Source organism: Larimichthys crocea, chromosome I, assembly GCF_000972845.2.
Source record: "Larimichthys crocea isolate SSNF chromosome I, L_crocea_2.0, whole genome shotgun sequence".
In the NCBI taxonomy this organism is placed as follows: Eukaryota; Metazoa; Chordata; class Actinopteri; family Sciaenidae; genus Larimichthys; species Larimichthys crocea.
Window position 1 is genome coordinate 4,960,495 of NC_040011.1, and position 25,181 is coordinate 4,985,675.

At 38.0% G+C, this 25,181-nt stretch overlaps 2 protein-coding genes across 8 annotated transcripts in view; one reads left to right on the plus strand and one right to left on the minus strand.

Moving 5' to 3' along the window:
* The first annotated feature begins 1,536 nt into the window (after nt 1-1,536).
* Nucleotides 1,537-23,498, plus strand: ctdsp1 (CTD (carboxy-terminal domain, RNA polymerase II, polypeptide A) small phosphatase 1). 3 transcript variants are annotated; one of them, XM_027280842.1, is made up of 8 exons: nt 1,537-1,745; nt 1,890-1,997; nt 10,874-11,022; nt 15,361-15,462; nt 19,036-19,092; nt 20,166-20,258; nt 21,568-21,753; nt 21,881-23,498. In XM_027280842.1, the coding sequence occupies exons 2-8, from the start codon at nt 1,925-1,927 to the stop codon at nt 22,007-22,009; spliced, it is 789 nt and encodes a 262-aa protein (XP_027136643.1). In that variant the 5' UTR covers nt 1,537-1,745; nt 1,890-1,924; the 3' UTR covers nt 22,010-23,498. The 3 variants fall into 3 exon arrangements, with proteins under 3 accessions (XP_027136643.1, XP_010743522.2, XP_010743521.3); XM_010745220.3 differs by having other exon boundaries at nt 1,540-1,997; XM_010745219.3 differs by lacking the exons at nt 1,537-1,745; nt 1,890-1,997; nt 10,874-11,022 and adding an exon at nt 11,551-14,713.
* obsl1b (obscurin like cytoskeletal adaptor 1b) overlaps nt 23,254-25,181 on the minus strand; it is a 40,279-nt gene continuing 38,351 nt past the window's right edge. For all 5 annotated transcript variants that reach the window (XM_027280798.1, XM_027280806.1, XM_027280809.1 and 2 more), the window contains one exon: nt 23,254-25,181. In XM_027280798.1, the coding sequence (XP_027136599.1) occupies nt 25,171-25,181 (11 nt within the window). In that variant the 3' untranslated portion in view covers nt 23,254-25,170.

A 25,181-nucleotide genomic window follows, 5' to 3' on the forward strand; every position in this document is an offset into this window, starting at 1 on the left:
CAGCCAGAAAAAACTAGTACACCACCTGTAACGTCTTTAGAAACAGGAAGTTTGATCTCACAACTTTCTGACTCAAGCTGCTTATCTGCTAGACTGTTAAAAAATGTTGACACCAAACGTTGCATCCAAATTGTGATGGCTAATAGTAGGGTTTCCTAAAACAAAACAAAAACTTAACCTTGTCAGGGTAATTAACTGTCCCAAGCAACAACCTGATTCCCCATGCAGGCCCTGGGTCAACCACCTTCTTCATCTTCAGCTTTGGCAGAGTGCAATCTCACTGTAGAATGTAGACAATTCCCAACTAGCCGATGGAGCCTAGGTGGCCAGACTAGGGAACATTTTGCAGAATACAATCGTCTCTGCTGAGGTTCAACTTGGCTCTGGGCTCCTTCTCCTTTGCCTACTGAAAAAGAGAATGTAGAGGTGGATCCATTTTCAGCATCTCAGTGACACTGACTGGCGTTTAAAACTTTAAAGGCAACTCTAGCTTTCCTACTGCCTCCTCTGTCTGCAGGTTTTCCAAGACTTCCTAGGGGTTGATAACAGAAGTTCTCCTTCCGTTTAAATGGCAGAAACCTTGAGCAGAACCCGGCTCATGGTGTGCAACCATTTGCCACGACCAGTTGGCTTTAGGGGACCAGTTGATTCACTGATTCATATAGAACCACAATCTTCATCCATCCATCCATCTAGGCATAGCCACTATTCATTCCAGGGAAAAAAGCTAAGTTAAGATGCATTAATGAGACATCAATGTGTACAGATGGAGAGGGGAAAAATAAGAGAATACAATGCAAACATAAATAATATAGCACACTAGCCAATCATAAGCAAGGGGGCTGAACCATTGAGTGTTAAATTTGATTTTTAGTAAGAATGGGAAACGAGAATTTAAGATGTTAATATTATATAACATTTTTTTTTGCCCAAAAGTAAAAAATAATAAAAACAAACAAACAAACAAACAAACAAGAAAACAAGCTGACTGTTAAAATGGTCCTGGTCCTAAACAAAGGCAAAGGTCTCCCCTTAGCATAAAGGAGAAAATATTGCGGCTGTGAAAGGTGCAAAAAAAATAAAGGGCTCATTCAAGGGTAACAAAAACATAACAATAATAAAACAAGATTGTGCAAAGACTGTCGGAATATTTAAACAATTAAATTAAACAATCATCCTTGTTTATTTATTGGCTCATTTTTCTTCGGGCATAGATGCGGGCAATTTCCAGACAGTCCCTAACTTCCTCTCGGTCGCTCTCGTTTGGTCGGTTTCAAGGCTGCCCCCACTTACACGTCAAAGTTGTGCAAGTTGTGCCTGAACATTTATTTATTTTATTTTTTAAACACGCCACACACAAGAAACATCTCACATCTCAGAAAATATTCTCACTACGAAAAAATTATGAAAAAGGTTCCGGTGTTATACATGTTTTTATCACTCATATTAGTATTTACATACATAATAAAACCTAAAATAAAACACTGAAATGTTCCCTATAACATTTTGTCCAACAGAAACAACACGAGTGAACGTTTCACTCTCACACGTGCAGTGATACTGTGTGAAAGCTTCACATCCTGCATTGTGGCTTTAAGAATGGGGCTTCCTTGAAACCGTCAAGTCCCATGTTAGCGTGCTCAAATTGATGAACTTCTTCAACGTAACAACTTTTACAAAAACTTTTTTTTATTTTTTAAAGACACTTTTAACCTCTGTGTTTCGGAGTACTTCGCTCCAACATGGTTTGTTTTGCACGGGTTTTTGTCGTTTAGTTACTTCTCAGTATGCGCGTTTGCAGACAGGGAGTGGCAAAATATAAATAATTGTCTTTTTTTTTTTTGTTGTTGTTGTGTGTGCCATAACTCCTCGAACTCATTTTTATACAGCAATAACGTCCTTGTCTTTTTGAGTGACGGATCTAATGGACCATTCGCCGTCGATAATCACGCAAGTAACCAGAGACGAGGAGGAAAATGCGACTTGTCGTGAGGAAGGTGAGTTTGGGAAAAAGTTTACTGAACTTTTCAAGCTGCGCATGACAATGTCAGCGAGAGACGAGGCAGCGGTAACAAACCGCGGCGCCACGGTGTCACAAATGTCAACGCGAGCCTCCGTGAAGCCGCTTTAATACTTCGTCTTCTTCTTCTTTGTGCACGAACTCACACGCCCTTGAATGACTTTGTTGTAAATATTTCGACTTCGCTCTGAGTTTGAAGTTTGAAGCCGGTTCTCCTTCTGGGGGGGTAGGCCATAACCATGATTAGCCGCTTGGGTAGAAGTTTATAAGTACATAAATTACATGAATATGGATTGAAATAAGTGTGCGAAGCATATAAAAAAGTCAGTACTTTAGTTGTGTTGAGTTTTCTTTAGTGTGTGTGTGTGTGGGTAAAACAACCGACATAATGTGTGTTCAAAAGGGGGCGGGGTCACTTTGACAGTTCACTGTTTTTGTTCTGGACTGCTTCAATTCGTCTCCTCAAAGTGTCCAAAGAGGACATTTATAACAAAACCAACACATAAACATGAGAACATGGATATTTTATAGTTATAGACCGCATGTATTACCACAGTGGGCTCTGGAAAGCACAGACATTGCTCAATAGTCCGTGTTAGAGGAAGTATGCAGATCCTTTACTTATGTAAACAGGCCAAACTACCAAAGTGTAAAAGCAGACCTGCATTGAAGTTGTTACTTAAATAAAAGTATGTAAATATGGGCAGGATAATGCTACATCAACTATTAAATGCATTTAATGTCTTCCTGTGACTGTTATATTATCATGTATAACTGCGTTAGAGTATTATTACTCATGTACGGAAGCCCTAAAGGGTCATACATGCATACATTTTATTCCACCCGTTTTTTCATGATACCTAGATAATTTTCTTCCGTTTTCCCGTGATAACGAGATAATTAATTCGAGATCTTGAGAAAACAAAACGATAGTCTAGTGTATTAAATCATTGCAGGAAACATCATTTAGTGTAGCAATGTCAGAGGAGCAGGAGAATATTGATCACCGCATCACACATCTCTTCAATCAAGGCCTGACACAGGCTGAGACAGCTTTATGCCTTGCTATAGATAATGTACACATTAGTGTGCGTCATCTGAGAAGACGGCTAGCAAGGCTTCAGCTTTATCGGAGGCGCAATCTAACTAAGCCTGATGTCGTCATAGATACCCTGAAAATCAAAACTGACTATCTGTATTTCAAACTCAGTAATTGTTTGAAATGTTTTGAGTTCTAAGACAAAACAAGAACAAATACAAAATACACTAAAGATGTCTCCTGCTCCTCTGACATTGCTACACTAAATGATGTTTCCTGTAATGATTTAATACACTAGACTATCGTTTTGTTTTCTCGAGATCTCAAATTCATTATCTTGTTATTACGGGAAAACGGAGTAAAATTATCACGGGAAAACGGGTGGAATAAAATGTATGTATGTATGACCCTTTAGGGCTTCCGTACTCATGCCTTAATGTAAAAGCAGTATTTTTTTTTTTGCTAATTTTTAAAAACTGTTTGTTATAGAACTGTCACTAATAATTATTTTTATTCCAGATTAATCGGCTGATTATTTATTTTCTATGAATCGATTGATTGTTTGATTTGTAATATGAAAATAGTGAGAAATGCCCAGAAGCACAGTGTGACACTTTGACAGTGTTTGTTTAGTACAAGACTCTAAAAAATTTATTTATTAAATGTATTTAAAGGAAAAGCAGCAAATCTTCATACATACAAATTAAAGTCTAGTTCAATGATTTGGATTCACTTTTCACCCATATACAGACAGACATTTATTAATATTTTGTTAGTCGTGCAAGAAGCAACAGCTCAATGAACTGAAGTTAATGAAAGCAGCGCTGTGACAGAGATGTGAGGTCTAATTTTTGTTTTTACTTGCTCAGACTCATGGGTTTGCATAAAGGAGAAACATCCTGGAATTTTGGCAGGAAGCTTTCATAGCCGCATGTGCCAGCTTAAACTCTTAACGCTTCTCAGAGCCAAGATATCTGCAGCAATGCAAATTGAGTTCTTGAGCACTGGCTGATAAAGCGTTGATCCATTCACCTGCAAAATTCTACTGGTCTGCTGTCAGCGATGACGCCCCCAACTCAAACAAATACCTAACAAGCCTCGTCAGACAACAAGCAAAGTGACCAGTGTTTGGCTTCACGAGCAACGACCCCTTATTAAAACAGTATCAAAACAATATAACTGTGTGCTCTGTTCTGTTGTTTAGAGTTCAAACAGAGTCGTGGTCATGGTAAAGAACTGCAAAACTACGTAAATAAAGACATTACTAGACACGATCTTCCTTTTTTTTGCACCGTTCTGAAGTAGGCCTGAAGGATGATCTGGCTGCCTGTGTGTTTTATTGGATTTCAAACTCAAGTACTGGTACATAAAAGTTAGGCAGGAATATGAGTATCTGGTGGCTAAAGTGCTGGGAAAAACTTATTCCCAGCAGGGATCAATCATGTCAGTTTTTACAGTTCTTGTTAGGGTTAGGCTTAGTCTTGCCTCAAGCGAACGTTGTTGTGCTCCAGCAAGTTGTTAGATTAGATTTGAGGTCTTTGTTGCTAGATGTCAAACCATCTCTGTGATTCCAGTTTGATGAGAGAGAGAGAGAGAGAGATGAAGATGAAGTTTGATATTTTTTGCGAAAGGTAGGTGCAGAATGAGTTAATCAGTAAAAAGTGTGGCGATTGAATGAAAGAAGACAATGCAAGATAAGACTGATGATCTTGGATTTATCAATCCACCCAGTGATGTGATTTGGTACACAGACCTCGTCTAATCTAAATAGATGATTTAATCGCAGTGAATGAATTCAATAAAATGCATATGCACAACCAACACCAATCGTTCAAAGGGCTGCAGCATGAAGGGAAAAAAAATCCAGCTAGTGCTTCATTGAGCCCAGTCAGAAGGTGGCAGTGTTGTCCAATTTACTAGTACAATCCAACGCCAGCCAGCTCTTGGATTACTTCCCCCTGGCCAAGAGGTCATGAGTCCAAAACATGGCTGCTATCCAGAAAAGAGGGGCCAGAGTAAAAGGAAAGGGGGATCAGTCTGTAACTCTTCTTCAGTTTCACAAGTTGCTGCAGACAAGCGTGGGCGTTTATAAATGCTTAACCTCAGGAGACTTTCATTTAGAAAGTCTTGACAAAGTGCCAATCTACTGTAAACCGCTGTCTCTGGAAGTTTCATTCTGTTTGGTGGAATATCTCACACTTACGCTACGATGCAATACGACACAGTATGCAATTTTATGGCTACGATAACGCTGCTATTGATGTATATTTATAGTTTATATTCATTTTGTGCACCATGAATCCATGTGACCTGCTTGTTGAAGTCAGCAGATGTAATAACAACACTAGTTTTTTTCTCACTGGACATGAGACCGACTGTAAGGTGAACAACTTCAGATGCAAAAAATGCTTAAACCTTGATCTGACTTGACCTAAGTCTAGCTTAGCCACCGTGAACCTGCCATACCATTTGCTCTGGAAGGGTGTGAAGCAAGTTGTCAGGTTGTAACAGAATATCAGGTGTCAATGTGGCGGAAAGTCGGCAGTGGGAGGCCTCATTCTTTCTGCGCCTGGATAGGAATAGAAGCAGCCAGGTTCAGAGGCATGCCTAGCCTGAAAGGGTTTCATAAGCCTGCTTTTAACTAACTAGGTTGAAACATGCTGATGCGGCGTGAGGTCGTTGCTGCCCCTCGGAAATGCTGTAACCTCATTATCAGTGTCTGAGCCTCTGGGACACGGAGGTGTGAGGAATGTTGCAGTACATTCTGCTTCTTACCCGTTTCGACCAACTAATTATACACCAGAACCTTCGCAAGTTGCTGAAGAGCAAAAAAGGTGCATCTAATGAATCTAGCCACAATCTCATTAGTGTGATTATTCCGAAACGAAAGAAATACTCTGCTTAAAATCGGCTGTGGTGTGAATGAGCTTGCTAGAAGTCAGCTGGCTGGCTGTTGTCCATGTTCACCTTGGCTAAACTAGGTTTGTAATCTCACCAGTGCTTTAAAATCTGGTTGCAGACGTCTGTGATCAGTCTGTAGGCCTTAAATACCAGTTGAGTGTCAGTTTTAAAAGTTTGTCCGTGCTCCAGTATGCAATGGAGATGACCCACCTGCAGATCAGGATCTATCTTGCGCATGTAACGCACGGGGCCGCTCTAGAGAAAAACTGTTTATCTCACACAAGCTATGGAAGGTGTTGTGTAAGCTGGATGTATGTTTACATCTAATATAATTTCATAGCTCTTTAATATTTTTAAAGGTCCAGTGTGGAGGATTTAGTGGCATCTAGCCAAGTTGCAACTAACTGAATACCACTCGCCTCACCCTCCCCTTCCCTTCCAAGCCGTTCCAAGCATGTAGGAGAAACTATGGTGGCCCTGAAACTTGTCAGTGTGACATGGTGGACTACTTAGAAGTTAAAAAAGGTAATGAAAATATTGTTTTTATTTTAAGGTGATTAGACATAAATGAAAAGATACTTATGACAAACTAAATGAAACATATTCTGCCAATAAATCCCCCTTAATCTCACACACCGGAACCTTTAACTTGATGCATACCATTGTGCTCAAGAAGTGGCTACACCCATGTCACGTTGCCACTTTATTTTTAACCATGCTGGTGGGGAAATATCTCAACAACTATTGGAGCAACAGCAACATTGGACCATCAAGACAAAAATGATGACGTTTTCGGTTTATGACTAAATATCTGCCAACTCACCAGCCTCAACTGTGTTTAGTGCTAATAAGAAAGTGGTAGCATGCTTACATGGTTAAATATAGTGGTGAAAATAGTCTAAATGTTAACATTAAGATGGTAAGCATGTCAACGTGCTGATGTTGAGCTTATATATTAAAGCACTAATGGACATATATGCACAGTGCAGCCTCACAGAGCCGCTAGTGTGGCTGTAGACTTTTGGTCTCGTTGTTAAAAATATCTGATATTATTATTATTATTATTATTATTATTATTATTACATTGTTTTGACTCGTAACAGCAAATATGAATCAAGTCAATAAGATGCTAACCTGGTCAATTGTTGCTCTATTCGTATCTCTCATGTACATGACTTGTCTGTATATCAAATGTTTACATACATAGAAAACTTCCTGTTGGTTGTATAGCTTTCATGCCCACAAATCATCTGTCACAGCATTATCCATATGTGATAACATGATAGAAACAAAAGGGAAACCTTTGCTTTTCTCTGCACTTTGTGACCTATTTTGGATCTTGAATCAGGAACCAGTGCAGTATGTAATGCCTGGGATTCTGTTTACGTTGACATTTGCAGTATAGACATGATGGTTGCAAGCTTTGGCAATGACACGAGTGTATCCAGTGTCAGTGCTTTAATTTAGCTAATTTTTTAAGCACTCCAGTGGAGTGTAAACACACAGCTTAGCCGTTTCCTGCTGCGGGTTGTAGGTGACACAACAAGGTTTTGTTTGTGACTGTTTATGGCCTGGTGGGAGTATGTGGCACTAAATATATACAAAGAATCTCATCATTAACCGCTGTCAGCAGCTGCTCCGCCTGGCTATTTTAAGCACTTGTGATTTGTAATGTCAGAAGAGGTAATGCACCGAGTAGCGTGATGTTTTTTAACACTACGAGCTTCACCTGCCCAATTCCTTCACGTATATTTGCACACAAACCTTTCGTCCAGGGACCAAAAGAGGTATGTCCCAACAAGCATGCCCAGGCCATAATGACCTCCCCCCAGTGGCTTTGTCCGCTTTCAGCCCCAGTTGAATGAAGTAGTCAACAAGCAAAAGCCATAGTGAATAACGCCTCAAAGTAGGTCAGACATGTTGAAATGAAGCTGAAACTGTGCCGAATAGAAAGGTTCATAAAGTTTATTATAAAGACTGTTTTTTTTTGGTCTTCAGACTTTTTTTTTCTTTTGAGATTTTATTTTTAATTTGTACTTTTCAGGTTTTTTGGTTTTGGATTTCAAGGTTTGTGTTCTGTATTCACCTATTACCATAATTATTATGAGATTGTTATGATAAATATCATAATGTGGTGAAGAAAATAGCCAGACTTGTTATGAAAAATGGCAAGTTAAGAAATGAGTTGGAACAATTTAATGCTTCCTTCAATAATATGTTTCTGTGTTCCAGTATTCCCACATTAGAGAAGTGTTCAGGTACTCAGGCAGTCTGTGTTGTGCACAGAACATTTCATATTTATTCCTGCAGTCCAGGCTCAGGTTCCTTTTTAAAAAGTATTACATTTGATTTAAAATCTTTGAGGCCATAACATGTTTTAAAAACTCTTATTTCTACTTGTAAGAGGTCTTACATGTTGAGAACTGAAACACATCTCCCAGTTATTACTGTATTACACAGATTCTAGTTGTGTTATATGATTTACTTTCATTTTTGTGGATTTACGTTTACGTCTTCGGGAAATTTGTCACAAAGATGAAAAATAGCAGGGATGGTTACACATGCTATACCTCTGTTAATGTGGTGTGTTTGTTCTGCTATGAAATGTTTGTCTCAAGAAGTCTTTTTTTTTTTAAACTACCTGTGTTTAGACATCCAAATAAAGAGTTTAGTATAGGACTGCAGCTAATCACTCTTGTTGTGTCTTGTCTTGTAAATCTTGCAACTATTTACACGTTAATGAATTATTTGTAGTTGATTGTCGTCAAATCATAAAACATTTACTTAATAGGAATAGAGGTAGCCAAAGACATCTAATGAAGTCCATGGTGACGTTTCTCCTTTTGCTCCACCAATAAAAGATTGTCATCACTTATGAAAAAGAAAATCCTCACAAATAAGTTTTTCTTATCGTTGCTTCACTTGGCTGTTTGACCTTTTTAAAGTTAGTTAAAATTATTTCATGTCACAAATGACTCAAACACCCTGAACATGACAGTCGGGGTGACACATGACACATTTGTGATCCAATACTGTTCACACAAGAACAGTTTCAAAGCGGATTTGCAGTCTCCCGCCTGCTGCTCCCTATGTTGTCCTCCTAAACAACATATCCATTGCCATCATTTCACATTTACACCCAAAGCAGGTTGACAGGTTCATGATACATACTGAGGCAACAGATTTAGTCTTGTGAGTGGCATGCTAATGCCTTAGCTGACAGCTCTGACTGGTCATCAGGACGCAGCTAATTTGTTAGTGAGTTTCTTCTTTCTTTGGAAACACTAGCTCTCATCACTCTGGCACCAGCTGATAGGATTTTCTACCACTTGTGTGTGCCAGTAGTTTTTGTTACATGGATTAGTGATGTTAAAGAAGATGAGATAAAAGACCAAATGCAAAATGCAGCAACAAGATATTGTAACATGTGCATCCAAAAATAGCAAAGTGTCGTATTATTTTTGAATTACTCATATTTTTTACCTCCATGTAATTATTTGTTCTGTCTGTTCTTGCTGCGGAAGCCCAGGATTCAAATTTGACCTGTGGCTCTTTCGCATGTCATTCCCCATCTCTCTCTCCCTACGTTCCTGTCACTCTTCAAGCTGTCTCTAGCAAAATAAAGCTTGAATAGGCCAAAAAATAAATCTTTAAAAAAATAAAAGAATAAATTGTGAACATCTGACCTCTGTTATGACACTTTATCAACTTTATAACTTTATCATAACTTTCTTTATTCTTAATGTCATTCTCTGATAATAATCAAGCAGAAGTTATGATCTTTGAATATAGTAAAAAAACAAAACAAAAACATGTTGTAGCAAGTTTGACAGCAGTGCTGTACCAGTCGTCAGTATTACATCTTGTGAGATTAATTTGCACACTGATCACAAAAATAAATACTTAACAAATACAGCAAATAACAAAAATAGTTATAAAAATAATGTTGCCTATATTTAAATACACTGTTGGAATATTTTTTTCATAATATTTTTTTTTCAAATTCTCTTTTTATTCTTATTTATACACATCAGGTTAAATGTGGTTTAATTTTGATATGTGATATGTTTGAAAGAGATTGATCAATAACGTTTTGAGAAGAATAAAACTTTATTATTGCAATGTACCTTGATTGTTCCCTTTTCTGTGAGTCAGCTAAATGACTGTATGTAAATGTAAATCATATCGTCACAATCATTTCACGAGAAGAGGTAAACATATTTAATTCCAACGTTATGGGCAACAGCATACATTCAGTGCTGGTCCTCACAATTCTTGCACTATAAACAATAAAATGTTAAATAAATAAAATGTGTAATTGATTGGAATTGAAACGTGTCAGGGATGTCTTCTCCTCACTATTTTTGGTGCTGAAATGTACACCTCTATTCTGTTATGCAATGTCTTATAACCTTTGGCTGCACAGCCGAAATAGGCATAGTCAAGCAATATTCAACATGACAGAGCACAGTAGGGGTCCTGCTGACAGACCAGAAGGATGCGCAGATCATATACACTGGATCAGCAATGCTGCCAATACTGTCGTCATGAAGTGAGTCAGCCACATAAGGCTGAACCATAGTGAATACTATTTCTTAATCACTGACGACTAAAACTGTAGCAAAACAATTACACAAAGAACAATGTCGTGTATATATACATATATAACGTTTATCTTAAAGTATGTTGATGACTGACTGATTCCACATTTGTAGTTGATGTTACATGCTGCAGAATAATCTGAATCGGTTTTACTTAATTAGCAAAGTTTATAGGTTGGTATCAGCCCACTCACAGCGGAAGTGCTGAAATCAATATCAGGAAAGAAGGAGTGGGATTTATGGATCTCTGTCATGTTGGTGCAATGTGAGCATCGTTCCTTATTTATCTCCTGTCGGTCTTGTTCTGTCCAGGTGCCAACCAAGTTTCACCTTCAAAGAAGCCTCGCAGCAGAGGTCTTCTCCACAGTCTCTTCTGCTGTCTATGTCACAAAGAATCGGAGCCACTTCCAGTCAAAAGCAATGCCCCCCTCTTGGTAGAAGAAAATGGGAGTTTGTCAAAAGTAAGTTCATCTTTCAACATCCCTCTCTCACTCTTATACCCTCCTCCTTTACCAACTTTGAGCAGCATGCGGTCAGCATGACTGACGGCCGTGTGATGCGTATAACACATGTCTTCTTGGCTCCAAACCTTTTCATGTTTACGCTACCATCTTTCTAACGCACAGCAGTGTTGAAAAGTACTGCATGTCCAGACATCAATCAAGACGGTTAGGTGTCACAAGAAAGGTTGGAAATGGTATAAATGTTACAGAGGTGGACTGACTGGAAGATCAGTGCAGTGCAAAAATCCAAGAACAGCTACTGTATATGTGGTACGAGCAAGACATAAGCGAGAGGCCGCTTGGCTAACAGCAGAAACTTATAATACAATTTATTATGACAAGTGATTAAGAGCTTGTGGCCATAGTAGTCTCTAAACCTTTCCTGTATTCATAAGGGTTTAATTATAGAAACTGATAATTTGTCAGTAATTAATTAATTAATAAAGACATAATTTCTGGGTAAAGCTTGTTTGAGTATGAAAAATGTGCATGATTAGGATGTTTACATATGCTAAGATAGCAATGGATAGTTCACCAGTCACTGACCACCATTCATTTTTGGACATTTGACAACACTGCCCACGGTTAAACTGAGTATGTTCTTGGAAAACAACATGACTTTTGGCAGTTATGGTCTTAAGATCAAGTGGTCAAGATGTTCTCAGGTGTCAGTTTCAGATTATTGCCTTAGTTCAGCCTTTTATAGAGATTTGATATTCCAGAAGTTATTTGTCACGTCTTTCCAAGCCCCCAAAATAAATTTCTTGGTCTCTGGCAAAGGGGGTTGAGTCAAGTGCTAGGCTCAGTGTTGGTTGTGACAGCCTGTCATGTCAATGTGCATGCTGCTCCTGTTGCTGTTACTCTCTCTCTCGGGTTGGCCGTGGTCTCAGTAACTCCCCCCACCAGCCGTGTAGATAGCCACTCTGAATGGATCCTACAGTTACCTGCCAGTCATTTGGACTTGGACTCTGCAGGATCCGGAACCAATGCATGGAGTAAAAACTCTTAACAATCAAAGTCCAGACTGAGAAATCATTTACTGATGTATTTGGAAAACTCTGAGCAAAGCAAAGTCTCTGGAGAAGGGGAGCCATCTTCTGAAGTCATGTTTGCTGAACAATGCCAGGTTTCAAAATTACCAGAAGCTGCAGATTTAACCAGTCCTTCAGAGGGAAGTGCTGAACCTGGCGTGGAGGTCCTCGTGGAGTATACTGAGCAGAGTGTTGTCAGTAGAGAAATGGACCCTTCTATGCTTTGTGTGAAACATTGCAACATGAATGGAAATGAGACTGAATCCTGCACATATTGCAATGGACACTCTGAGGGCTTTGAGCAATACTCAGGAGGAGATGGATTTTTTGAATCTGACCAGATTGTTGAGACTTCTGGGTTAAGCCAACCATTTGATGAATGTGCTCAACAATGTGAGTGTTTTAAACCTTGCAAGTCCTCTGAGCACTACGCTAATCATAGCTTAACTTCCATATGTAGTCCTTGCTGTGAACATTGTACAGAACACCTCCAGTTATTTCAACAATGTAAGCCCTCTGATCAACAGTTTGACTTTGAGCCAGATAGATTGGCAGTGAACTGTGACAGTTTTGGGCAGTGTGAAATGTCTGATTTCATACCCGAATCCACAGACGACCTCGAGTTACTGCAACAGTATGAGCCTTCAGATCAGCAGTGTGAGTGCTTTGACTCTGAGCTAGACACATCAACAGAGGACTCTGAGCCATGTGAGATGACTGGTTTCACACCTAACATCTCTGATTCAGTGGACTTATTGGACTGTGGCACTGAAGATTGTGAGTATGAAGAAGCTCAGAGTCAAACTGAATGTTCTGATGCCGATGAAGAGAGCTATCCACTTGAACAAGAGGACGAGCAAAATGAAACTGAACTGACTGATGAAGAGTCCTGCCAATTATCAGAAGAAATAAATTCCTCACATTTCAATCCACCTGCTCATGTTTATTTTGATGAGAGTGAAGATGTTCACTTTGAAGGTGATTGGTGTGAGACACAACAGCTTGCTGAAGACATGTCTACAGACGAATGTGGAACGGATTACTCAGAAACAAGCCAGGACAATGAACCAACTCAACAATGTGCTACTTCAGAGCAGTGCAACTCTGACAAGTCCTCAGAGTTTTGCGGTGAAGAAGATGGCTCCTCAGATTGCTCTTCGATTGAAACCAAGTCCTTTAAGACTTGTCCTGATGACAGTACTCCTTCAGATCTCTGCTCTGATTCATCTGGGGAGTCTGACAAAGGAGCTCAGGAAGATTCAAGTGATGAACAGACGCAGTGGGAATCTTTTGAAGAATATGAAGAAATCGAGCAAAGTCATATTAACGGAAGTAATGAGGATAAAAAGAAAACGTCCACTGTTGATGTTGTCATTGAGAATTACTTTGATCTATTTGACAGAGCTGACTATTACGGACATGCGTTTTCACAAAAGCGACATTACATCTCCTGCTTTGATGGGGGCGATATCCACGACCACCTGTATCTTGAAGAAGTTCGTTCTGAGGCACAGAAACCTGCCAAAAATGCATACAGATGTAAAGAAATCAAAGAGGAAATTTACGAGCAGGAAACTGATACATGTTTCATAGCCGGTGACGAAGCATGCCGAGATATTTACGAGGAAGATGAAAGTCCGAGAGATGATACCTCCACTGGGTCATGTGAGTCAGAGAAACAACCCGAAGACTGGATAGTTGAATCAGAATCAAGTTTAGCAGATGATGAAGTTGAAGAAAATGAATCAGAAGCTCATGTACTTTATACAGACGATTGTGAGGAAGCAGAGAAACAAGTGGACACCTTTGATAGACAAGCATTTGACGGCCATGTTTCTGAAATCTGTGATGAAAAAGAAGCTGTGGAGAGTATGTGCGCACCATGTGCAGATGCCATCTCTGTCGAAGGGGACGCTTATGAAGATGAAGTCTCTGATGCTCAAAATTATGAATCTCTTGGTGACAACATCTCTACCATTAGCTATTTACAGACAAATGCTACTGATCGCAAAAAGGAAGACAAAGGCGAGTCTGAAGACAAAGAATTTATTGCATGTTCAGAAATGGAGCCATATTGGTCACTTCTAAATCACGAGGAAAATGGAGAGTTGTGTGAGCCAGGTGTTGAAGAATATTATGCATATCAGATTAAAAGCATTCAGTCATCTGTTAAACAAGCCCTGAATGGATTTATTATGGAAGGAGGATCATATGATCAGAAGATCCATGGAGCTAATGGGGATGCCTCTGAGAATGAAAAAGAAGATGCTCTTTTGGACCTGAAAGAGACTGAGTTACGTGTCCAGAGTAGCCTAGAGGAGTGTAAAGTAGTCAGATTCGGAATTACTGAAGTTATTGAACTGGGTGACAATTTCACTGATTTCTCTGTTGTGGAAAAAACAACCAATGGACAAACTCCAGAATTAAAAGATGACGGTGGAGACAGTGAAATACCAAGAGAAATAAAACCTCCGTTAGATATTATTCACAGTGTTGTCTCAGAACTTGATGCGCAGAACAAGACCTCCGAACAAAGCAGGGATTCAGAAGATGAGACGAGTGACGATGAATCTTCTGAGCCTTGTGAATGCGAGTACTGCATTCCACCAATAGAGCAGGTATTATAGGACTTTGCACCTTTTAGCTGAGAAGTAATAGTGTAGACTAAATTGATTTTTCAGAAATGTGTGACAAATTATCCCAGAATCAATGTTGTCAATGCTGTCTGTCTATTTTTACTCTCTTAAGACTGCACCTGCCAACTGTTACAAGTTACAGGAGATCTTAACTTGGCAGATTGTGTGGTGTCTGTGTGAAACTCCAGCTCTGCTATTATCCTCATGTGGCTGTTCACTCTACATGGATAAACACATGCACCAGTGTTACAGGCAGCCTGTCTGGTCATACCAACTTGTTTTTAGCATCAGAATCACACTAACAAACACCCTTCTGTGACCACTTGTTGAAGGACAGGACTCAGTATGGTGATATTTACATGCTCAATCAACATGGAAGCAGCTGTAGCATCCTGTAACACCCCCCCTACCAAAACACCACAACACAATTCAGCCTCTCAAGTGTCAAGATACACACACACAATGAGCTCCTACACGACAAATCAAGATGGTAATTTCTCAAGTTCAAAGCAGTGACTTTCTCACATCGTAGCTGTTGCTCATATTAACTTCAAAGCTAAAGTAGCTTTTGAATTAGGGGTAATATTTGCAATAAATGAGCTAGGTCTTAATTCTACTTTTATCCTCAGGTCCCAGCCAAACCGCTGCTCCCACGGGTGAGATTGAATGATGCAGGGAAGATCTGTGTTGTCATTGATCTGGATGAAACACTAGTGCATAGTTCATTTAAGGTAGGTTGGCTTGTGTGACTTACTTTCTCATAATCCTACGTATATTATATTCTTTACTGTGAGGGATCAACTACGAGCATACATACTGTATATTGATGTAATTAATAGTATGATTAAAAGTATGATTAAATCTCATCCTTTAGAAAATAAAAGTAAATAAATTTTTTTGTTCTCTACATCCTGATATTTTAAATCCACTATGTATAGAACATTTATGTGGTTATAGCACTGTTAAAATGGTTTTGATGGTATTATACTAGTGATATTGGTGAAAATAAATGTAGTCCATTCAGTCCAATAATCTCAGTGTCCCAGGGTTGGACCCATGTGGATGGGGGGGTAGGAGTTATGCAATGATCTCCACCACAGTTAGGTTTAATAGTTTTCCAGTGATCTCACTTCCGAGGTATAAATATTTTTCTGGCATTTCTTGTCATGAAAGCAGATAATTATCATAATTTGTATGTGTGTATGAGTGCTTTTTTTTTAATAGAGCTGACCTACTTATTACTGGCATAGTGTTGGTTTGGGCCATTTTAGGCATGGTTTCCACTCCATATAAGTTTGGCATACAAAATGATACGTTGCTTATTTATTGGAGATGAGCAGAAACTTCATTGAATTTTGTAGTCACAGTGAGGTTACCAGGCACCCAGCGGAGACTCCCAAACATGATGTTTTCATACCATACACAAAATGAACAAACAAGGTACTATGTGTTAAATAGTGAGATTTAGAGGTTCTGGTAGTTGTTAGTGGTAGTGGGTTTTTTTAGTGTTCAGGTGAAGCTACCAACTGTAGCGTCATAATTACCATAGAGGCACGAGAAGAGTATTGATCTTCTCATCTAACACTCATCAAGAAACAGAATAATACAGTTGATATGATATGTATGTATGTATGTATGTATGTATGTATATGTAAGTTAGATATGTTTTAGGGTTGTGCGATTATGAACAACAACGAATTAGGTAATTTCATATACAGATAACTTGACGCATGTCATGTCATGCTTCTGTAAATGTAATAAATAAATATGGTTTTATGTTTCTTAGAATCTTATTCTTCTTTACAATATCTTTGTACTGTATATGCACTGCAATTAGCTTCATAGTGCTAAGAGCCAATTAGTTTTGTAGGTTCTGTTCTGTATTAAGGGGATTTAAGGTGTCTTAACAGACTGGAAATCTCATCAAAACTATTTGACTGGATATACAGTATAGCATGATAGGTCACTAAAACAAATGAAGTAATTCAATTAGAGATGCAGATGTTTGAAAGAGACTATATTCTCATTTCTGTCAAAATGCCTTTAATCGTACATAGTGTATATGTATAGTACATAGTGTATGCATAGTGTACTATGAGCTGCTGATTTTGCCTGGTGTGGAATCAATAAAGTCTATCTTGTCTTATCTTCTCTTAATTACTTAAAATGTCTACTTTGCAAATTACTATAGTATACGAAATATAAATATGCTTTTATTGAGTGTGACTCTCACAGGCATTGACAGTCTGTGAAATGCTTTGACTGAAAGCAAACAATCTACTTGGCAAGCTAGGGTAGGCAAAAATAGCAGCAGGACTTTGACTACATCATTTGACATGACTTATTTTTATCTTAAAGGACTGGGCTCATGTGCCGTCTGAACATTAACCGTTTATTTTATGGCTGCTCTGGTTTCACGATGCAAAACCCACCTGCACCCTAAAATTCAGGTCAGATAATATTAAAAAAAGTAATTAAAATCTGATTTTGAAGAAAAGAAAAGTAAATTGCAAACAAGGAAATGAGCAGCTGTTGCTGCTGCTAATTAAGTCTTATTAGGAGTAAATATGTCATAGAATTATGTCCAAATATTTAACTAGACTTTCATGTAAGAAAAAATGTAAACTGCACACCTCTTTAAATCAACAACATAATCTGTGAAACCGCTTAAATCAGCCAGTGTTAATATACTATACTATAAAATTCAGATGTTTTGAGTTTTACATTCTTCATACAAATAACTGGCTTCATTTTGATCACTTTGATACCTTTTAAGGTAGCATTCAGTGAACAAAGTAATCAATGCCAAAAGTCATGGCTCCTGTGTCACAAATTATGTAATGAATAGCATGTGGTGTTTAGTCCTTCTCAGGTCACAGACTGTCCTAAAGGATGTCACTGGATATTGCCACTGGCTATGTGTAAACAGGGTCAGACTCTATGAACTCCATGTTAAACACAAGGTGGATAATAAAACTCATTATTACTTTGACACACATACTAAAAATAGCATTTGGTAACACAGTTTTGGAGTTGCAGTCTTATTTTTAAACTTTTGGTATTTAAAATATTTAATTTCATATTAAATGCAAAACTGGATTAAATTAAACAATCATCAAATTTAAGACTAAAAAGAGACAAAATATGTCAACAAATGTTATAAAATATATATCTGTATATTGTAACTACCATGCCTAATATAATAATTGGAAGATTTTGCCATGATCATAAAGAATCATAAACGCGGATTTTAATACAAAGACATCATTCTGGATCAAAGATATGTGTCAAATGTAGCTTAAAGAATATAGTGTAACAGCACAACCTGACATTAAACCTCATGAGTGATTCATGAGTGATTTAAAAAGCAAACAGACAAAAAAACATTGATTCTAATAAATGTAACACATTACAATTTAAATATTAATTTTGAACAATAGATCATAGATAATGGAGACACTAATTGCACAAATCAGTATCGAGTATAAGACACAGGAAAAAGATCTGATGTCTAGTCAGATTTAGATATGCAATATAATAGTATGTTTTCATTAGTTTATAATCACCTGGAAATAAGATGTTATTGTTTTTGTTACCTGAAAATTTGTCTTTTATATCTACAGACACAGCTATGTTGATCCGCCATGTTTCTACAGGATACCCTTCGAATTTAATAATTGACATACTTGGAAGCATTTTTGAAGTATACCTCTGCTTTAAATATTTAGGTTACGATGGCAGATATATAACTTAAAGTAGGATTAAACAAATTAAAATGGCAAATCTAAGAAAGCACTAGTTAGGGTGGAAGTGGATAAAAAAACAAATAGCAAAAGTAAGATGGTGTGTTGTGAAGGTTGCTCTTTCCTCAAGCTTGCACTACTGGCTCACACTAATTTAATGCACACCTAAATTTTATGTTTATGATTGATGTTAAACTCGTCCTGTCTTACTTACATTACCTCACAGTATCCAAATTTAGGCCACAGTGTAATGCCTTGTAACTGGGGCGATATTAGCATTTGAGAAGATACAGTGTTTAAGGTGTGAGACCTGCCCAAATAAATCAGATATTCTATGAGCCTTGTCACTTTCTGCACTGCCTGTATTTTAATGATGTAAGTGACAAGAGTCGTATTATTTACAGTCGTATTATTTACAGTGTTGTGTTGGCATCAATGGCGTCTTCAAACATCTCCACTTCAGATTTGTTGCTGTCGCTCTCATCTCTTTGAGAAAGTGTCGATTTAAAATGGAAAATGTTCTTTTTGTGTGTTTAACACTCCTACTTTTGTTTTCAACAGCCAGTGAACAATGCTGATTTTATCATTCCAGTGGAAATTGATGGAACAGTTCACCAGGTAAGCACTTGATATTCTTAAGTGAACACTTTCTGTCTTCTTATGTTGCTTCAGACACATCACTACAATGTTAAAGCATCAAGCCATCATGGAAGTTTCCACAAACTTGCTAGACTTCCTGCTAAAAAGCCCCAAAAGCTTGTTTAAAACATGTGCACGCAGGATTGATACAGAGCACCGTCACCGTACTGTATACACCACACACCAGTAACTACAATCTGTGCTATACACCTCTGACCTGAACAGTGATGAACTCCTATAAGTTAAGTGAAATGAGTAAAAATCCTACATGCTGGCTCCAGTTTGCACTGGTTACACTGTGCTAGCGCCCTGACAGTGCTGTGGCCTGCTCTGTTGATGGCTTCAAGCAGCAGGTGGCTATTTCCATGGCCTGACGAAATGAGGAAACCCTGGCAGGCTTCTCAGAAATCACTGGCCATCAATCTCACTCTGTGGCGCATATTACGCCCTGCTTATTGGTGCTGGGGAATGACAGTGACTATTCCCTGCAGGCATTAAATGGTAACTGCAGTCTGTTGTGCTGGGCCTCCCAGAAGACAGAGGAGCTTTGTTGTCCAAAGGGCCTGGGTCTGTTTCAAGTAATCCAGGATAGGCTTGTTAAAGTGGGGAAGGCCTATTCGGGATGACTTGGTTCAGAAACAAGGCCGCCAGCATCTTAGAGGGTGTAGATATAAAGTCCTGTTGGGGTGTTTACATGAAGTGTTCTTGAATTAAATATTACAGATTTGTCTTTCCTTTTGATGTCATTATAGCAACATTGAATTCTCAATATGCAACAGGAAATAATATTGATACTAGAGAAAATCTGTGCTCACACCATAAAGTGTATATCATTACTTTCAGAAGAACACATAACTTTTCAGTTACGCTGGTATTTTTAAATAAATTGCAGATGCTATATGTTGCAATAGACTTTTATCTTCATACTTTCTGGTCAGACAGATCAGAAGCAAATATATTTCCCCCTGAGTAGATTGTGTTCCTGATCATAACGCTAATAACTGAAGCAACTGTGTATTTCATACCCGTATGCCTTTTGTATCTCCGCCCAGGTGTATGTGTTAAAGAGACCCCACGTTGACGAATTCCTCAAGAGGATGGGAGAATTGTTCGAGTGTGTTTTGTTCACCGCGAGCTTATCCAAGGTCAGACTGCTGTTGCTTTTTCTGTGTAACCGTAAAGTTTGCATTTCGCAGATGGACACAAACAGACTTGAAGTAGAAAGTGACACCTGTTATTTCAAAACATTATGCTTACTGGAAGCCCAGCATGACCTTCAACATGCACGCTCACACATAAAGATATATTTATGGTACCTGTCAGACGACTGGACATTTTAACCTCTAACATTTACTTCAAACCGTGCTAACCTTAGTCCTAACTTTGTGAAGCATTTGGTTGGTCGTAAGTCAAAGAAAAACACCTTTTTCCTTGATTTTGACGTCATGAGGAAAGATGTTAAGGAGTATTCACAAGGACTATGGAAAGAGAATCCGACTGCTCTTAAAACTAACTTCATACATAACACATGAAAGATAAGTACAGTGACAAACTCAGTGTTGTACATAAGTTCACGTAAGGCTTCCCGTCGAAAACAGAATCACACCTCCAAAGAAACTGATCCAAGAAATAGATATTAAAATAGATATTGTTGAAAGTAAAGAGAAAACAAGCCTGGTTTGAAGACGATATAATAGCTTAAAATACATTAAAATAATGATGATGTTTCCTTGCATGAGTGCTTTGCACTTTTTTTATATATGTTTGTCAGCTAGAGAAAATGAACTTTCAGTGCATTTCACAGTGGAGGGCTTTAGTGAGTCTACATTTACGTGGGTCTACCATGGCCGAATTGAAATGGTGCGTGGCTTTAAATGTTTCTGCTGCAAGAGACAGCATCAACCTACTTTGGTGAGGGAGAATCCAGTTCATCCAGCGCTAAAGGAGATGAGAAAGGAAGCACTGAAGCACCATTCATTAGCATTTAGAGAATTCAAACAAACTCTTGTCATGGCTACCACTTACTGCCGGGCCAAAAGACCATTCAACTGCAGCCAGTGGCTCACTCACACTTTTTTTGTAACCACATTTGTCCACTGCACTTATATCCTGAGTATTTTTTGTGTACGTCATGTAGAGTTTTGAAAATGTCCACACTTAAATTTTGTCAGTATCACTTCTCTTCTCATTCAGTATGTTCATGCTCAAACTGTCTGTTGTTTACAACTTTGTGTATTATGCTGCTTTTGAGTGTAAAACGTGTGTGGTTTATATCTCACCATTGAGTAAAGTCTGTTATTTACAATGCAGTAATTGACGAATCAGAATTGAGTATTCAACAAAGGTGTATAAAAACATACCCATACATAATTGATCCATAGCTGTGGAACATAATACACACATTGTTCAGCATTGTTTAAAGTTTGTCCCTGTTTTTTTCCCCTACTATTATAGTATGCAGATCCTGTGTCGGACCTGTTGGACAAATGGGGGGCCTTCAGGAGCCGTCTGTTCCGGGAGTCATGCGTCTTCCACAAAGGGAACTACGTAAAAGACCTGAGCCGTTTAGGAAGAGACCTGAACAAGGTCATCATCATTGACAACTCCCCAGCCTCCTACATCTTCCATCCCGACAACGCAGTATGCTGTTCATATTTCTTTTTCAGCAATACACTGACATACATGTAACTAAAGAGAATTAATACTCAAAATACTCTAGAATGTAAGTTTCCTGATTCCACCGTATCTTCCTTCTTCAATTCTCCAGGTTCCTGTAGCGTCCTGGTTTGACGACATGTCAGACACCGAGCTCCTCGATCTTATCCCCTTCTTTGAGAGACTAAGCAAAGCGGATGACATCTATGATTTTCTCACGCAGCAGAGGACTTCAAGTTAACAGAGGCAGGATACTAGGATGAAAATAATCACCAGCAGCTGTCGTCACGGGGCCACGGAGGCTGGTGGGCCACAGGCTCCACGCTGCTTCCAACTACAAGGACCACACTGCAAAAAAATCCCATGTCATTTAATCTCATATTCTCACAGTGTATTGCATAAAAAAGTAAAAGTAATCTTCAACTGTTTAAAGGTCCATCAGAAAACGACTACAGTATCTAATCCTAGTGAAGATTTTCTTTTGGTAATTCTAGATAAAGACTGAATATGAGATTCAATGACTTCTGTAGATATCTTTTGCAGTGCAGCTAGTGTGTTGTTGTTGATGTTATGTGACAGCAGTGACCCATGTAAGTGTGCTGTAACCCTAGATTGTGTGAACAGTTGTTCAGTGCCATTCTGCAAATGAACCACATCAGTCATTTTCATGTCAGTGCAATGTAGCATTTGTAATAGTATTTTAAGCTCTCACACAGAATATAACAAGTTATTGATGACCGTCCGTTGAGTCCCATTCACTTTTTTTTTTTGTGCCTATAACGGCCAAATGTCTATGTAGTAATAGACAATCTTTAACTTTGCTTTAATAATTACTATAACAAAATTTGTGACACATTTCACTACAAAGAAACCGTTTTGATCTGCCCCAAATACTATGCAGTTACTGTTCATCTCGGGAAAGCTTTGAACAAACACTGTTTGTTTAGATTGAGAGAAACTTGAACAGTAATCATGGAAACCATATCCAGCATTGATTGTAGTCTTTATGTACTACATTACAGATTATTGTGTCAATTGTAATATTACTGGAATCGAATTAATGCGTAATAACCCTTTTATATCTTGTCTTATTTCTAGTTCAGTCAAAAAAAATACCATAATGTTGTTATTCAGTAGTTGACCTCATACTTGCATCAACAAATCTTAAAAAAGCGAATTATACCACGTCTGAGACAATGTTTTGGACAGTTCTGGATTGGTTTTAAAGGTCCAGTGTGTAAGATTTAGGGGGCTCTTATTAACAGAATACAGCAGAAATTTAATATAATATTTATAGCTATGTTTTCATTAGTGTATAATCACCTGAAAAGAAGAATTGTTATGGTTTTGTTACCTTAGAATGAGCCTTTTATATCTACAGATGCACTTCCATGCAGTTTGCCATGTTGAACAGTCATATTTCTACAGTAGTGTACAAACAAACTAAACACTGGCTCTTTTTTGTTTTGTTTTTCCTTTTTTTTGTTTTTTTTTTGCGCTAGGAAGAATGCCGCTAAATCCTACACACTGTTCCTTTAAGAAATCAGACTGCACGCACATCGGACCTTTCACGCCACTGCAGAAAAATCGTGAGATTATTTTTGTACATACAGTATATCAGAATTTTAGGCAATTGTTTTGATTTGATTTTAATGTTATTTTATCTTTTGAGTTTTAAGTTGAATCGGACACCACGGTGTGCGGCCCATAAATGATGCAATACTGTTTGTGTGTCTGGAGGAGGCTGTAACCTGCTAAGGCGACTTAAATAAGTTTTCTGTTTGATTTGAAAGCACACTTTGATGCCTCCTATCGTTAACTTGAATCAGAGCTGTTTCGCGTAAGACATTAATGCAGTCGAGTGTACTGCCTTATTGATCTGTATATTCAGTTTCATGGGGGAAACATGTTTGAGCCCTGATTGATTTTGCCTCAGTCTGGAGTCAAAGATACTTTGACAATATGTGAAAAACCATAACCTGTCTTTAAATAATGATTTAACTTTTTTACTGTATGCAACAAGAGTATTAACATTATGACTCAAGTAAAGAAACTGGTTCAAGTTTAGTTTTTAAATTGCTGCTGATAAATGTTAAGATTGAAAAAAAAAAGACAACCAGTGATATTTTTACCTTGCATCAATAAAGCATGTTTTATTGAAACAGGTCATATTTCACTACAGAACTTTTTTTCGCGTACCTAACGCTCAACACAACGTGGCAGAGGTGGAAACAAGTCAAATGGAAAAATGGAATATGGAACAGATTTCATATGAAAACAACTATCATTCTCCAAAACAAAGTTCAAACACAAATACCCACTCAACAATCAAACTCGCATGCCCTGATTATCAATCAAGGTGATCAGGTAATTTATTTTAATCTATTTCTTTCCTATATTACCTGATTTTTGGCCCAATGTATTTACATTACAAGCCCCTTGCTGCAAGACAGAACTCTCTTCATTCAAACTTGAACTTCAGGTTTCATTAAACATTAAAAAAAAAAACTCTATACAAAGAACAAATGATGAAAATACACATGAATTGTTAGATGTGATTAATTAATCAACTGTCGAGCCTTTCTAAAGCCTAGAATAAATTTGAAAATGATATTTTGCGTTTTCTATGTAGTAATGGCTGATGCTGTTGTCTAAATATGCTTACTGTCACAACAGCCACACAAAACCATCAGATAATACTGCACAGAAAATTGCATAATCTACTCTGTAAGTCATTTGTGGTTAAGAATGTTTTCTTCTTTCATTCATTCTTAAACAAAAACACCATCAGCCAATTACATTTAGGCATCTGGAGCAAAATCTGAGTTTCTTTTTGCAGTTTTTTAACGTTTTATAACACCACGACAAAATGAATGGACAAGATCAGATCAGACAATTCTACGTTTCAAAGATGTTAGGCTCGGCAACAGGTCTTAGAAATGGCTTTGTTAATTCACGTCTCTTTACATGCATGGTGGCTGGGTTGCATTCAAACTCACGCTGAACTCACACTTTATATTGTCACATGAGTCTAACCATAGTTGTTTTTTAAGGTATTTATTTTCACAAATACACATTCTGCGTAAAACTTCCATAGCAAAGTTACAATGACTTAAACACATTATTTACATCCAAACCGCAATTAGTATTATAATAAAGGAACTGTCTTCGTCGCACACTATGACAAATTGTATATGAACAGGAACCTAGTTCCTTAAATGCAAGTTACTGAAAGAAACTCCACTGCCTGATTTACTGACAAACCAATCACAACCCTGTATAAACCACTTTTATAGACTGTTCGTAATTATATAAGCAATGTCAATGTTACAACTTGAAAAGCATTATAAGCATAATAATCAATCCGTGTCAGTTTGGGTGATGACAGATTGAAGATGTCGCTCACGCATCAC